The sequence below is a fragment of the Echinops telfairi genome, unplaced genomic scaffold, assembly GCF_000313985.2.
Source record: "Echinops telfairi isolate 266 unplaced genomic scaffold, ASM31398v2 ScPeMD7_18;HRSCAF=68, whole genome shotgun sequence".
Taxonomy (NCBI): domain Eukaryota; kingdom Metazoa; phylum Chordata; class Mammalia; order Afrosoricida; family Tenrecidae; genus Echinops; species Echinops telfairi.
Genome location: NW_022103915.1, coordinates 1,826,923 through 1,837,446, shown reverse-complemented (window position 1 = coordinate 1,837,446; position 10,524 = coordinate 1,826,923). Strand labels below are relative to the sequence as shown.

At 44.2% G+C, this 10,524-nt stretch overlaps 1 protein-coding gene across 3 annotated transcripts in view; it reads right to left on the bottom strand.

Annotated features, from left to right (window-relative positions):
• Positions 1-10,524, bottom strand: part of PAPOLA (poly(A) polymerase alpha) — a 54,695-nt gene that overhangs the window by 43,428 nt on the left and 743 nt on the right. Inside the window, exon 1 of one of the 3 annotated variants that reach the window (XM_045287911.1) lies at positions 9,763-10,036. The exons of 1 other annotated variant lie outside the window; for it this stretch is intronic. In XM_045287911.1, the coding sequence (XP_045143846.1) occupies positions 9,763-9,788 (26 nt within the window). In that variant the 5' untranslated portion in view covers positions 9,789-10,036. Of the gene's footprint in view, positions 1-9,762; positions 10,037-10,524 lie in introns of those variants that run through there. One more of the 3 variants, XM_045287910.1, reaches the window with a different exon arrangement.

Sequence of the window (10,524 nt, the reverse complement as noted above, 5' to 3'; positions counted from 1 at the left end):
ATAAATTATAAATTATCAGGGGGGAGGGAGAGGGGGGAAAATGAGCTGACACCAAGGGCTCAAGTGGATGGCGGGTGTCGTAAGAATGATGAAGTCAACCTATGTGCTAATGTACTGGACACAAATGACGTATGAACAGATTGTGATGAGTTGTATGAACCCCTAATAAAATGATTATTTTTTTTAAATGATGCCCAGAAGAGCAACTTGAAATGAAGGAAATATAAACAAAGACGTGAAGGGGGGAGGGGGCGGATTTGGATGTATCAGGAAGGAAACACTAACTTGATTTTTTTTTTAAAGGTAAAAACTATTCATATATAACAAAAGGAAAAACCCCATTAAAGCTGCTGTACAATATAAAATGTCCCCTGGTTTCCGCATGAAGGACAAAGAGAAGGCCAATCTGAAAGATGGTGCTGTGGCACAGGGAAGGACACAAGTACACGCAGCTGACAACTAGGTTCTTCCTTTCTCAAATTCTTCCAACTTCCAACGAAGGTGCCCTGCAACTGCAGGTAAACAATGGGAGCAACAGCAAAGGCAGCAATCCAGCGTGGGGCTTCCCCAGTGGAAATCTGAGCATGGTTTTATAACAGAGTTCTACACCCAGTCTCTAAGACACTAACAAGACCTTAGCTATCGCTGCAGGTTAAACTGCAGGTCGTCAGGTTGCTTTCGGCGCACAGCCGCCCAACCCCCACGCCCACAACAGAGCCAAAGGCCTGTTCCTGCGCCAGCTTCACAATTGTTATGTGTGAACCCTCTTGCAACCACTGTGCCCATCCATCTCATAAAGGGTCTTCCTCCTTTCACTGCCCTTCTCCCGAGACTGGTCGCTCCTGATAACATGTCCAAAGTACAAAAGAGAAGTCTCACCACCCAGCTGTACTGAAATCACAACTGATCTTAAAACTTAATTCAACTTAAGACATGTAAGCCGATTCCAACTAAAACCCAATGAGAAGGGAATATGGATCCCAGGACTGAGCTGGGTCCCTCCCAATCTAACAGCGCCTTAAGACCTTTTAGACAAGGGGCTACTTTAAGCCCCAATGTAAAAAACTATGAGAGCAAAAAATAAAACAAAAAGGAAACTATGACTCAGAAACAACTCTCTGATACCTGGCTGGAGTTTGGGGATGCCACTGCTGGTGGTGTTAAGTCAGGAGCCAAAGATGTGCTCCTGAAACAGTTGAATAACCAGAACCCTGCAGAGACCAAGCAGCAGCATTAAGAATCCAAAGGTCCTCAGTGTGCCTGAAAGTAGCTTTCATACACTTGCCTAGAGATAACTCAAGATGAAACCTAATTGTAACACTAACTTAAAATCGACTTCCTTGCCAAGGAATAGAATGTTCTCATGGAACAAAATTTAAAACATCAGGGAATAGGTACTGAACAGCTTCATAAATTTAATCAACCCCAATACTTGCCCACCCAACAGCCAGAACAAACCTTGCTTTCCGTAAAATGACACATTTTAAAAAACAATCCAACACGAACATGAGGGCTTCTTAAAGTTTGTGGGAAATTTCCATTATCTTTCGATTCCATTTTGCCACAAACATTTTGAAGCCCCGTGTACTGATGCTGTTAGCTGTTGTTGTTGGGCCCAACTCACGGTGGCCTGGCACCTGTGTGGTGGCCCCCAGGACACTGCCCGGCCTGGACCACCCTCGGGACCAGCTGCAGAGATCGCTGTCATTCACAGGGTTTTCACTGGCTCACCAGGCCTCTCTTCCTGATCTGTCTCATTGGGAGGCTTCTCCTGAAACCTGTCCAGTTACATGCTGGTATTCCCAGACAGATGGGTGGTGGCTGTGCTTGAGGACTGCCTGGGACTTGAACTCAGGTCTCCTGTGTGGGAGGTGAGAATTCTACCACTGAGTCGTGTGTTAAGGAGCAAGCCATCACAACACAAGTCATCCAGAGAATCAACCTCCCAGGGTGGGAATTTAACCTTTGCTGCTGCATTGCTAGTTGCCATCAACTTGACCCTGTGCACAACAGCAATGATAAATACCGCCCGGTCCTGCACCACTCTGACAATTGTTGTTTAAACCCATTGTTAAAGACACTGTGTCAATTTACTTTTGTTAGAAAGATCTATTCATGTCATTAAATGTCTGTCTTCCCACTGTTCACATCCACAAGGCTGACGGGCAACTACCACCTCATGGGGCTGAAACAACGCCCCCTCCCAAATCTGGTGACAGTACAAGTTCTCAAAACAGCTTAGCCTCAGGATGTCTTTACATTCCTAAAATTTATTGAAGAACCCAAAGAAACACGTGAACTACATCTGTCAATATCTAGTCTACTGGATATTTTTACCATTTTTATCAAGATTTTAAATATGTATTCTCATTACGTGTTAACAATCTTGAGATGGGAGATGATTGTCTAAAATGTTCCCTGAGAAAAATGACAGTTTTACATTTTTTTAAAGATGTCTTGAATTCTGGCCTAACGACGACAGTTGGATTCTCAAATCTGCTTCCACACCCAAACAGCTACTTAGTCTTTTTGATTATATGGAGAAATCCAAAATCATTGACATTAAATAGCCTTCTCAAATGGTCATGGATATTATTCTTTGATACTACACCAAAACTCTACAAGTGAGAATATTTTTTAGCATTTGCACAAGTACAATTTAAGTGACATTGTGCTCAACATGTTCTAAAACTGTTACCATTATCCATTTCCAATTTTTTGCATTACCCTTATCTCAAAGCTCAGTGTATCCTAAGGAAAGTTACCCTCCCTGTCTCCCTCCCTCCTGCCCACCACAGGCATCACTAGGAAGAAAGATGCGACTGTCTACGCCTGCACAAGCTTACAGCCTCAGGAACCCACAGGGCAGTCAGTTCTACTGTCCTACAGGCTTACGTGGAGTCAGGATCGACCTGCCGGCGGTGAGCACAGCGGCGGAAGTATACAATAGATGTTGTGTCGTGATGGCCTATTTCACACAGCATGGTGTTCCCAAGGCTTATCTGTTGAAGCCTGCATCAAGACTTCATTTCTCCATGGCCCATACTCCAACTGTATACATGTACCATATGTGATATTGTACATCCATTCATTGGTTGTTGGACATTTAGGGGGTTTTCCATCTTTAGCTACTGTAAATAGTGCTGCAATGAACTGTGTACACATAGTGCACACATGTTTGTGTTCTGCTTTCAAATCATATGGCATTTCTATGTCTGAGAACCCCGTCTTCCATCCTGCTCTCTGGGCCTTCTTAATCACACTTTAGTGAGTATGTAGTGGAAGCTCATTGTGGTTTTGTTTTATAGTTTCCTACTGACAAACAATGCTGAACACTGAATGTACACGCTATTTTTATTTCTTCTCTGGTGAAATATCTAATCAAGTCCTTTGCCCATTCTTCAAATTGGATATTTATCTTTTAGTTGATATGCTGTAGGAGCTTTTTACATATCTAGCTGGATGTGTGTGTGTAATACTAGTATTAGATACATGGTTCCCCAAATTTCTTTCCCTCTCTGTAAGCTGTCTCTTCTTTTTGTTAACAAAGTCCTTTGATGCAGAAAAGTTTTTAATTTTGATGAGGGGCCCTTTGTCTTCTGTTGCTCTTGCACTCTGTAGATTTCTAAAAACCCATTGTTGAAAGGGCATTTCTAAAAATTAGTTACAATATGGAATCTAAAAGCACCCCAAAAACTGCACTCTACTGTAAATCTATTGGGCTACTACTTATGTATGATTTTATGACATTATGATTGGTCATTTGGGAAGCACAGGATCATTGACATACACATCTTCCAAATGTTGACCTATCTTACTAGATGAAAACTTAAAACTACATTAACATCACCAGTGAACTCATCGGAAATATTCTGATGCACAGCGACGCGGTCAAGCTCACAATGGCACAAACAGGAATTCCAAAATTCTACTTTTTGCTTGCAAGCTCAAAATCTTACCATTGGGCACAAGCAGTGTCATTTGTTTTCCTCAAAAGACAGGCTCCCTTCATTTTCAAGTCAATGTCTGCTTAAGTATAAATATCTAATGTGCCACTAGCTCTTCCCAAGTAAAAAGCATAAGTCATCAGTCATATGTTCTTCCTCAAGACAAACGCCAGCTTTCGGCAGGAAGCTTTCAATCCGCTTCCGTTTCACTCTGGCTCAGCAGACACCATCGTTCAAGACTTTAGAATAAAGTTGGTCAGTTTTGCTGTTTCCAGGGCATTAGGCGAGGGTGTTGTGATGAAGAAATTTGTGGCTACCAGGACAGTAGCTGACGCTTCTACCTCGATTCTTCCAAAGACACATGACGCTTTGCGTACCCACTACTTCCACACTATGGGGTGCAAGGAAAAAGAGCACCTCAGTATCATCATCAGAGGAGTTTGGATCTCAGGGACCCCCCACCACCACCACACCAAACTCTTATGGACCATTGCTACAGAGCAGTCTTCTCCAGCAAAAGGTCTCCCGTGCAATCTATAATGACCCTGTGAGACTTACTCCAGCACAGTCAACAGCAGCCCACTAATAGTGATGGGCAGTGGGACAGAAGGATTGAACTGTGGTGAAGGTGAAAACTGCCAAATAAATATTGAACATACTGTGAACAGTCAAAAAATAACAGGCAAGCCTGCCTTGGAAGAAATGCAACCAACGTGTCCCTGAGTCACAGGGTGGTGAGGCACCTGTGATAAGCCCATCCTGACAGCTCACCTGTGCCCCCTTGGTCTCTCCCACAAATTTAACATCAGGAAGATCAGCAAAAATAAACATGAGTCATCTATAATACAGACAACAAAAACACTGCTATACTTGAGGGTGAGCAGACAGACCTGGAACTATCGCTTTTTTCTCCTGTTCTGTTTGTTCTATTCGGTTTCTGGTTTTGTTCTTGTTTTCTTTCTTCCTTCCCATGTCTATCTTTACGAGACAGGCAGGAGGAACAATCCAAGGAGAAAACTAGGAGTCATAGATAAGGAAACAACGAGATCTAAAATTGATGGTGAGGAGAGTATATAATGCCAGGACGGGGCTTGATCGAGGGCACTGTATCCGAGAGGAAATACTGAGAGCTGAATGGAGGGTGAGCATAATAGGGTAGGAAGAAGGTGAAAGGAAATTGAGGAAAGAAATAGGAGGCAAAAGCTATTTATAGAGATATAACTATAGGCATGTATATATGTAAATAACTAATTTATAATGAAAGGGATAGAAGTCAATGTACATATATTTATATGGTAAGTATTAAGATGGCAGACAGACTTTGGGCCTCTACTCAAAAGCTTCCCTTAGCACAAGAACACTTTGTTCTGATAACCTGACAAAATGGGTGCATAAGCAAATAGATAGAGCTTATGGAGTGAGTCTTAAAGGCTTGAAGTAAAACAAGCAACCATCCAGCAGGGAAGCAAATAAGCCCATATGAAAGGAGCACACTAGCCTGTGTGATCATGAGGTTCAATGGGATCAGGCAAGAGGTATCAAAAGATACAAAACAAACAACTATATTGATATGAAAGAGGGGGGTTGGAGTGGAGACCCAAACCCCATCTGTAGATAACTGGATATCCCCCCACAGAAGTGGTAAGAGGAAGGGATGATTCAACCAAGGTGCAGTATAACACCAATGAATCACACATCATTCCTCTAGTTCTTGAATACTTCTGGGACCCCCCCCCACCCCCCCCCCAGCTCTAACTTACAAATCTGGCTAGATGGGAGAACACACATTGACACAGATAAGAACTCTAGACACAGGGAATTCAGGAAAGATAAACCCTCAGGAACAGTAGTGGGAGTAACGATATCATGAGGGTACGGGGATGGTCAGGAAGGGGGAAGGGTGAGGAAAGGGGAACCCATCACAAGATTGTATATAGCCGCACCCGCGCACCCCCCACCCCCGCAAGGGACTGAATAACAGAAATATGGGTGAAAGGAGACAAAGGACAGTCTAAGATATGAAATAACATTAACAATATATCATTGATCAAGGATGCAGGAGAGTGGGGCGTGGGAGAGTGAGGGGGGAAAAAGAGGAGCTTATATCAAGGTCTCAAAGGTCTCAAGCAGAAAATGTCTTGGAAATGATGTCTTGGGATTACAAATGTGCTTGATACAATTGATGTATGGAATGATTTAAGAGCTGTAAGAGCACCCAATAAAATGATGGGAGAGGGAGTTTAAAAAAAACCCAACACACTGCTGGAGGAAATTAATGGAGAATGAAATAAATGCAAGCAGGTTCCAAGATCATGACTGGAAGACTGCATACGGTGAGGTAACAACAGTGCGCACATGACCTAGACAGAGATTCAAACTCCGCCATCAAGTCGATGCCAACCTACAGGGCAGGGCAGGGGAGAGCTGCCCTGTGGTTCCCAGACCCTAACTCTTTGTGGGTGTACAAAGTTCCATCTTCTCTCTCAGAGCTGGCTGATGGTTTCAAACTGTTGACCTTGTGAATGGCAGCCCAATGCATGACTACTTCGCCACCAGGGCTTTTGTTATATTCAACACTATCAAAATCACAATTCGAGACATTAAAGAAACAAATGACCATGACACCCAGAATATGAGTACTAGTCTATTTTCTTTAACAAGGTGGACTTTGGTCTGTTGTTTACTTTAAAAGAACTAAAAGCTAATTAAGACGAGTCAGACTGCACACTTCAGGAGACAGGACCTATCCACCTACATTGGAGAGGTAGGGTCAGTGTGCACAACTGCTGCCTAACTGTCCTCCATTTTATACAGCTCAACAAAGAACTGGCAGTGCATGGGTCTGTAATGGAAATGTCTATCTTCCATCTGCAAAGAACGATGGGACAAAACTTTAAATTCCTAGAAAATGTATTAGAACTTAAATGCTGAGCACGGGTCTGCAGAAAACGACGGTTCATTGATAACCCAAATCAGATACGAGCCTGAGCGCATTCAGCCTCACTGAATTCTTCTTGACTGAGTTCTTCCTCACTTCTGCCCGACCTTCGCCCAGAAGGGAAGGGGGGTGGGGAGAGGTATAGTCCGGCCCTCAGGAATGGCAAGCAGGCCCCTGATAGAAACTGGAGTACTAGATCGCATAGTCATGAGTCATACCCCTGACCAAGGTAGTCATAGGGCCCTGGACCTAGCTTTTCCAACCTCCATGAGGAGCCCTGGTGGCACAGTGGGTTATGCCCTTGAGCTGCTGACCAATAAGGTCTGCTGTTCTTACTAACCAGTCACTCCTTAGGAGCAAGGTGAGGCTAGAGCCACAGCCTGAGAGATCCACAAGGGCAATTCTGCTCTCCTTCCTGTAGGATTACCATGAGTCAGAACTGACTCAACCAGAGTTAGTTTGGGTTAGCTTTCCCACTTCTGTACGCCCACGTGCAACTGCGATAAATTACTCAGCCATCAATTGTGATTTTGTGACCAAAGTCCTTCATTTCCCATGCTCCATCATTTCCCTCCAGGCTATGAATGAATCTTTTGGACACCATGATGGTTTCATGCGGATGGCCTCCCTCATCAAACAATTTGTCTTGGTATCTATAAAGTATTCCTGAACCTGGGGTCTTTTCCCCACTAATACAAAATAAAGGCACAAAATATTACTGAAACTATTTAAGTGTATCTTTCATATCATTGATTAATTTTCAATACTGACAAGATGATTACTAGAAAGGGAAGTCACTTTTCAAAATCAGCAAGACAACGTCAACAACAACAAAAAATCAGCTGATAAGAACTCTCTGAGGGCTATGAAGGAGCCAAGTCCATTTACAACAGCATCGAAGAGAATGAAATACCGAGGGATTAAACCTAGCCAGGAAGGAAGAAAACTTATCCAGGTGAAACACTGTTAGAAGAGATTAATGAAGTCTTAAATAAATTTGAGCTGGGCTCATGTTCCATAGTCATAGATTGAGAGACTCATACTAGTAAGAGCTTTGTAGTACCCAAAGCAATGCAGACTCAACACAATCCCTTAGCAAAGCTCCAACAGCCTTCTTTACAGAAATAGAAAAACCAATTCTGACTTGTATATGAAATGACAAGAGACCTTGAACGGGTAAACTAATGATGGAGGAAGAATCAGCTAGAAGGACACACAGGTCCCGAATGGAAAGAACCCTATACAATTACAGGCAGGAAAAAGCAGCTTTCTACTCCCGTAAAGTTAGTCTTAGAAACCCGCAGGGGGATGGATGGTTCTACTGTGTCCTACAAAGGAGCTGTAAGTCAGAAATGACTCAATGACCGCTGAGGGTCTTATAGTTTATAGTTACAGTAATCAAAACAGCCTGGTACAACAATAGGGGAATAGAAACAGAATTGAGTCCAGAAATAAACCCACACAGCTATGGTCACCTAACTTTTGACAAGGGTGTTAAGTCCATTCAGCAGGTAGTCTCTTCAATAAATGGTACCATGAAAACTGTAATTTTCACATTAAAAAAATTAAATAGGGCCCATGCCTCATACCATACACAAAGACAAATTCAAAATGGACTAAGGATCATCATTAAGGCACACTCTCCCAAAACACCCACCTGACCGACACTGAGTCCATTCTAACTATAGGACGGAGCAGAACTACCCTTGAGGGTTCCCAAGGCTGTAAATTCATCTTGAGGTCAACAGCAAGCTTCAATGTGCTCCCTTGGAGTGGCTGGTGGGTTTGAACTGCTGACCTTGGGCTTAACAACCTAACGTATAACCCACTCCATCCACCACCAGCGCCAAAACCATCCACTGAAGAATCAGGGAGAACACTGTCAGGCCTAACTTTCCATAAGGAATCACCTAAGTGAATAGTAAAAGCACCTACAGTAAGACAAAATAAACAGAATCTCAGAAGATCCAAAACCTTTGTTCACAAGAAGACTTATCAAAACAATGAAATGACAAGTCACCGACTGGGAAACTATCTCCAGAGCCAGATTCTACAGACTCAAAGCATGAGGTTTCAAATGAAATGGAAAGGCATGTGATTTTTTCCCACAAACTTTTTGATGTACACATAAATAAAAGAAAAAAACAAATAGCTCAATCCCAAAGGGACAAAGGGCTTGAATAGACAGTTCACCAAACAGAACAAGTGTCAAACCATGAAAAGATGTTCAGCATCATTAACCAGCAGAGACACACACTGTGAAAAACCACAGTAAGATACCATTCCATGCCCACTAAGATGGCTAAGATCAAGAAAATAAAAAATAAGCAAATAGTACATAACAAGTGTTTGCCCAGGTGTAGGATAGAACCCTCATCCATTGCTGGTGAGAATGTAAAAATTTGAAAGCCAAAATCAGCCTAATTGCTGTATGAACTCACAAGCGGAACTCCTACCCAAATCAAACCCATTAGTTGGCTCCAATTCAGACTGGCCCCACAGGAAAGGGCCGAAATACTCCAAAGGGTTTTGGAGATGAAAAGTCTTTACAGGACCCTGTAGCCTGACCTTTCTCCCAAGAAGCGACTAGTGGTTTTGAACCACCGACTGTGTGTTTAGCAGCCCAACACTGCCCTAATCCACCCCCCCCACCCCCCAAGGACTCCTAAAAATACTGTATGACCCAACAATTCCACGCAAACCCTAAAGATTTGAAAGCAACGACCCAAAATGTGACTTTTGCACCAACGCTCATTCACAGCACTGTTCACAACAGCCAGAGTGGGAATAATCGTCCTACCTGCCAACAGATGAATGAATGAATGAATGAATGAATGAGGCACAAAAATGTGGTGCGAAGTACAATGAACCACTGACCGCTCCATCCACGGGAGAGATGACATCTGGACTCGGGCTCCAGGATGGGTGGATGGAGCGTGAAGGCAGGCAGTATGCTGAGCAAAACACACCAACTAAAACAGGGCTGATACTGGTATGTCCTCACACAAAAAGCGGAGAAGCAAATACAGAGAGACCAAAGTTTATCCGTGTTAATTACGGGTGAGGGTGGGGGGACGGTGGACGATCCTGGTGCTTGCTTGCTGTCAATACTTGCACTGTTGAAGGGGGTGTGTTTTGCTGTGGGCCGGCATATTCTTAACAACAAAAGAAAACGTCAAGTCAAGTCTTCATTTCAAAGGTAACCTGCAGTGCGTCCAAGCCATAGGACTGGGCAAGCCCCCAGCCCCCAGCGGGGATCCCACCTGAGCAGGAGGCCCAAGGCCTTGCCACACGGGCCCAATAAGCAGCGCTGTGATGGAAGGTTGAGGAGACTGCCGTGGCCCATCCAGGACTTCACGGCACTAGGGGCCAGTCTGCAGCACAGGATGTCACGTTGAGGACTGCGGGCCCCTGACCCAAGCCCTAAGGGGTCGCGACTGCCGGAGAAGCGCGCTCGGGCTGCGAGGACGCCGACTGCCCCGGAGGAAGTACAGCCGGAGCGCTCCAGAGGGGCGACGAGGCGACACCGGCCTCACGTGCTTGGGGCCTGCGCTCAGCAGAGGCCAGCCCCCGTGTCTGGTGAGGTGGCGGGCAGCGAGGAGGAGGAGGAGGAAGAGCCTGCAGGAGGAGGCTGACTCC